The sequence below is a fragment of the Austrofundulus limnaeus genome, unplaced genomic scaffold (assembly GCF_001266775.1).
Source record: "Austrofundulus limnaeus strain Quisiro unplaced genomic scaffold, Austrofundulus_limnaeus-1.0 Scaffold26, whole genome shotgun sequence".
NCBI classification, from domain to species: Eukaryota; Metazoa; Chordata; class Actinopteri; order Cyprinodontiformes; family Rivulidae; genus Austrofundulus; species Austrofundulus limnaeus.
Genome location: NW_013952428.1, coordinates 2,395,633 through 2,401,121, shown reverse-complemented (window position 1 = coordinate 2,401,121; position 5,489 = coordinate 2,395,633). Strand labels below are relative to the sequence as shown.

The 5,489-nt window shown below is 39.9% G+C and overlaps 1 protein-coding gene across 2 annotated transcripts in view; it reads left to right on the top strand.

Annotated features, from left to right (window-relative positions):
• Window positions 1-3,521: 3,521 nt before the first annotated feature.
• iqsec3a (IQ motif and Sec7 domain ArfGEF 3a) overlaps window positions 3,522-5,489 on the top strand; it is a 96,110-nt gene continuing 94,142 nt past the window's right edge. Inside the window, exon 1 of one of the 2 annotated variants that reach the window (XM_014004779.1) lies at window positions 3,522-4,316. In XM_014004779.1, the coding sequence (XP_013860233.1) occupies window positions 3,742-4,316 (575 nt within the window). In that variant the 5' untranslated portion in view covers window positions 3,522-3,741. The remainder of the gene's footprint in view (window positions 4,317-5,489) is intronic. The other variant, XM_014004780.1, reaches the window with a different exon arrangement.

Here is a 5,489-nt window from a genome sequence, read left to right as displayed (position 1 = left end):
TTATTATTATTATTATCATTATTTCTTACTTTCATAAAAAAAGAATTATTTATCCATCAACACCTTAACTGAACAAAAATATAAACACATTTTTTGCTCCCATTTTTCATGAGCTGAACTCAAAGATCTTAAACATTTTTCACATACATAAAATAACCATTTGTCTCAAATATTGTTCACAAATCTATCTAAATCTGTGATAGCGAGCACTTCTCCTTTGCATAAATAATCCATCCCACCTCACAGGAGGGGCAAATAAAGATAAAGATTAGACAGCATGATTATTGCACCAATGTGCTGTAGGCTGGCCACAATAAAAGACCAGTCTAAAACATGCCGTTTTGCTTTATTGGAGGTGGGGGGTGGGGGGGGGGTCAGGCAGTCAGCATCTGGTGTGACCACCATTTTTGGTAAGGTTGGTCTAATAGAAACCTCAAATTAGTTAAACATATAATATTGGTTTACACTGTGTAAGCCTTACACTAATTAGAGGCAAAGCCAGTTTGTAAAATTTAATTTGTGCTAATTTCTAGCATGGGTACTACTTTACAATTAGGCTCCCCTTATAGATGGCTTATAAATCWTTTATAATGTATAAATGCTTTAAGGAAGCCTTATTGTAAAATGTAAAAAGGTACACTATTTATAGGGCTCCCTTATGACATTTATACAAGTCTATTAATCATTAACAGTGTACCTACTATCTTACATTTAATTGTGAATATGTATAATGCAGTAATACAGTACTATATTATATGTAAAACATGTATTTCCAATACATTATTGTGCTTACAAAGTGGTTAGTCTGAAACGTTAAACATAGCACCTTTAGATGTAATATAAAACAGATTTGGCTCACGATTCTCATCATTAATAAATGCATGATAAACACTTAATGATTTATAAAGAGTTCACAGATGATTTCATAACCTATCTATCTATAAACTATTTATAAGCCATCAATGAGGCAAGCCTTATTTTAAAGTGGTTCCACATGCTACATAAGCTAATATCTCTAACCAGTTCAATAACTAACAGTGATTACATCAGCTTTATAAGCTTACTTTAACTTGAAACTGTTACATTATCGATTTCAGTTTTGGTCAGATTACATCCACATTGAGGTAAATAAAATCAAATCTGCTTACTTGTGAAATGAGACGTAGCTACTCACTCCAGCTGTTACACATGGCAAAAAGTCATCTGAGGGCTTCTTTTAAAGATTCCACCTCATCAGTATGCTTTTTATTACTGTTAATAAAGTGCATTCCTTCTAACAAGTTTTCATTGAAGGAGTTAGAAACAACAGAAAATAATATTATAATAAAAATAATGTGACAAGAAAAGGAATGAGTCTTTTAGGTGACACACTAAAACAGCTACAGGTGCTCGAGTTTGTTTCCCATTTGTGAGAGAAATGTTTTATTCCATATTTTATAACATCCCAGCACTTCACTGTGTTTGTGAATAATGACAAAACAAAACAAAAATGACTGCAATTCTACTTTCAGCCTGAGTTACAGCAGCRCTCTGAGGAGTAAGTTCACACTGATAGAACTGCTTTGAAACAAAGTTGTTGAGGAGAATCCAAAAGAGGCAAACTTTTCTTGGAGCCTGAAATCCAACTAAAGTTTAATACTTTTAAGGAGGTTGTTGAACATTTTGTCCTCTGCAGGAGTGACTTCATCATTCATCTCACACGCGGAGCCTTCTCCACGCAATCTCAGATCAAAAAGTGTGCAGCCACCTCGAGTCTCACGTTCACCTGGAAGATAATTGGTGCTAAAGGTCGGCTGCATGGGTCCAGAGTGAGCACCTGCTGATGTCAACACCAAAGTCACCGTCTGCACCCGTTTCATTTTTTATAATCCTGCTGTAAAACCTGTTTTTTTGGCTCTGTCCAGCCCTGTGTTGATGGTYGGGCGCGAGAGTCGTTTTTTATTTTATGCAGCTTGTAAAGCAGCCATATGGAGAAAGGGACCTGGGTGCTCCACTGCTGGCTCATAACTGTGGTCCTAATGTTTCACTGCATTAAGGGTGGAGGGCTATTAGAATTTATTGGCGCTGTTTAAAGAAAGTTTGTCGAAAGTTTTATATTATTTCAAGCCAGGAAACTTTAAAAATTGCATTTTTACTTTCAGATATGTTTAAAAATCACAAAACTGCAGCATGTTTGTGCTATCTGATACCAGTTAGGTCACACCTATAGACTGTTTTGGAGCCCTGTTACACACAAATACACAGAGTTAAATCATTTTTCATATTTTCCTGCTAAATTAAGGAGTAAAGACTCATGCAGTGTAATCACTTCAAATCAGCAAGGAATGAGGTCTGCAGACAAAAAAAGCTTTTCGTGATTTCTGCACGCATGCCATGGTCTCTGTTGTTTTTACCCTGTTTAGTAAAACATTGGAAACCAAGGCAAATTATAATAATCCAGTGAGCACAGAAAATGTTTCATACAACGGTGTTTTCCAACAGTCTGGAACCCTTTAAGGATATTTTCTCTCTTATCCTGTGGTTTGTCTTGCTGTTTGCAGGAGGCTTGAGCTCGATTTGCCCTCAGCAGAAAACTTCCCAGCTTTACCCTAAAGGACTGGATCACATTTTTCATACAGCATGTTTCACATTAATACTGCGCCTTTCAAACCGTTCTGCAACATGCATAATCCTCTGTCATTTTTAGTAAAACTATGACCAATCAAGATAATGTATTTATGTTTACAGACCGTTTTAGCCTGTAAAACCTAAGTGTTTTCATTACAAAGCATCTGTAAATATCAGCAATACAAGGCTTGGTACATGTCCAGGAAATAGTCAGCACCATAGATTTCTGCTAGAGAACCAGTGCCAGCTACATGTCCACTTGATAATAAATCACACAATGTCTTAAATGCAATATTTATCTGAAATATTTTACTCTTACTTGTATGTTACACTAAATACATAATGATAAAAAATAATAAAGAGGTTTAGCTGTGTTTGAATTAATTCCTGTCCGAGTTTTAGACCAAGATATTCTAAATTTTAGCCCAGTATCTGTAAAACAGGTTGAGCTAAATTCACTGTTGTGTTATAAGGTCAGTTGTCTGTGTTAGCCAATTTTGGTTGAATTGATTCTAAAAGTTAATTAGCTGATGCACGCACCGATTAAGGTTTCATTAAAACCTGTCATGTGATTGAGATATTTTATGGTGCCACTCATTGACCTTTCAGCAGCGGCCAATAAAAGAACCTTCACAAAGAGGGCATTTGAACAAGAAAAAAAGAGGCACCTGTAGCACTCCATTGCACGCAACTCTTTTGAGACTATAACAAAATTTGAACAAGTTTAAACAATATTTTTTAGATAAACTTTATTTTAAAAGCCGATAAACAGACTAGTGTTTTATTTTAGTATTTTGGTTATTAAAGAACACTGTGGTCTAAAGTCATGTTAAGAGTTCTGATTCTGCTTGATTATTGGCGCTGCGTGCTGACGTCACTCTTCCACTACGACCCCGCCTYCGCACTCTCTGCTGATGCTCATCCTCCTCTTGCATCAGCACCATTTCTGGCATCCTCATTAAACACACACGCACACAAACAGTGAGCCTGCCCACCTCACAGGAGCGCAGAGGCGCCAGACCTGCCGCCACAGAATTCCGGATTCACTCGGTCCTGAAGGCCGCATCGGCGGATCGCAGCGTCAGCAGCAGCTGAGAGGGAAGCCGCAAGAACCGGGCACAGCCACAGCTAGTGATGGAGAGCCTGCTGGATAACCCAATGAAAGCCGTCCTGTACCTGAAGGAGCTCACCACCATCGTCCAGAACCAGCAGAGTCTGATCCAGACGCAGCGCCAGCGCATCGACGAGCTCGAGCGCAAGGTGGAGGACCTGATCGGAGAGAACCGACAGCTGCGGGACCCCCACCTCTACGTCCAACAGCCCCCTCAGCTTCACCACCACCACCACCACCATCACCCTTCTCACCGCAGCGCCAGCCCCCAAGCGCCGGCCAACCTCCATCAGCACCCGGGGAGCAGCGCCAAAGCTGCCGGGCACCTCGGCCAGCAGGTGCCGCCGCCGCCGCAGCAGCAGCAACAGCAGCAGCAGGTGATCAACCAGGCGGCCCAGCCTCAGCAGCACCCTCCTGCTCCGTCCTCACACCACCCGCAGCAGCTGCAGCTCGTTCCCACCTCCCCGCAGTCCCCCAAAGTGAGCCAAGCCGGTCCCGACCCCGCCGAGGAGGACAAGAGGAGCGCCTGCTGCAAGTCCCTGGTTCCGCAGACCCCCGCCACGCTCTGCCGCTCGGTGGGACTCGCCAGGAAAGCAGAGTAAGAAGCTCAAAAATAGCCTTTTTTTAACCTAATGTGATATTACTAATGTTTTAGCATCTCCAAACCGAGATTTTCTGCACCCATATGCTGAGGGACTTTGCTTCAGATTATTAAAGAGTGAATCACCTGAACGGCTGGTTAACAAGCAGAACAGAAGCTAAAATAATCAAACCTGTAGCTAAAAGCTAAAATAAGGAAAACTTCAACAAAAAAAGCTACAATGAACAAATAGCAAAAACTAAAATTAACAAAACATTACAAGTTAAGAAAACAAATGCAAAAAGCTAAAATGAGTAAAATAGCTAAAAGTTTAAACAATACGGCTAAAAGGTAACACGGAGAAACCACTAACTAAAAGCTAAAATGAGCTGAACCATAGCTAAAAACATAAAATCAGGAAAAACAATAGATTTAAAAATTGATAAACAGGTAAAAATCACAGAAAAAATAACTAAAAGTCAAAGGATCTTGTTCCTGATTGGGCCAAATGTCCTCAGTGGTTCCAGTGAGTTCTGATCTGTAAGTGCAACCTTCAGGTATTTTTTTTAATGTATAGGTATTTTAATTTAAATATTTGAAATATTTATCTCTATATTTACACAGTGCTCCAGATTTACGTCAGGATATCTTGAAAATAATTGCAGACTTAAAAGGAAGAAGGTAAATCTTTGATGGGTTTGATTTTTTTACACCCTCTAACAATATAAGCTTAATTTATTTAGATTTGATTCAAGCTCCTCCTCTGTTGACCTTGTCATTCCCTTGTTAAAGGAGCTGCCTGCACAGTATTGATCAGAAAGCCCCAGGGTGGCTCTTTAACTGTTTCTGAATTCAGCACACTGTGGATACTCGGAATAAACAGCAGAATAAATCCAATTTCACCCCCACTGATTTAAATTCGGCTAAACTCTTATTTTTTATGGATATTGCCCATTTTGGAGAGGCTCATTTCTCCTTCCCTCCTTTTAAAGCTTGTTTGTTTTGGGGGGGCTTGGCTTAGGCAGCTGGTTTGCAAGTGCCAGGAGAGAGAAGAGCTCGCAATGTCAACAGGAATCTCAAAACAAGCAGAGGTCCTCGAAGCGGGTGCATCATCTTATTTTGAGAAATGTTACGTTATCCCACCCAGAAATAAAAGTATCATATATACTGTACGTGTGTGTGTGTGTGTGT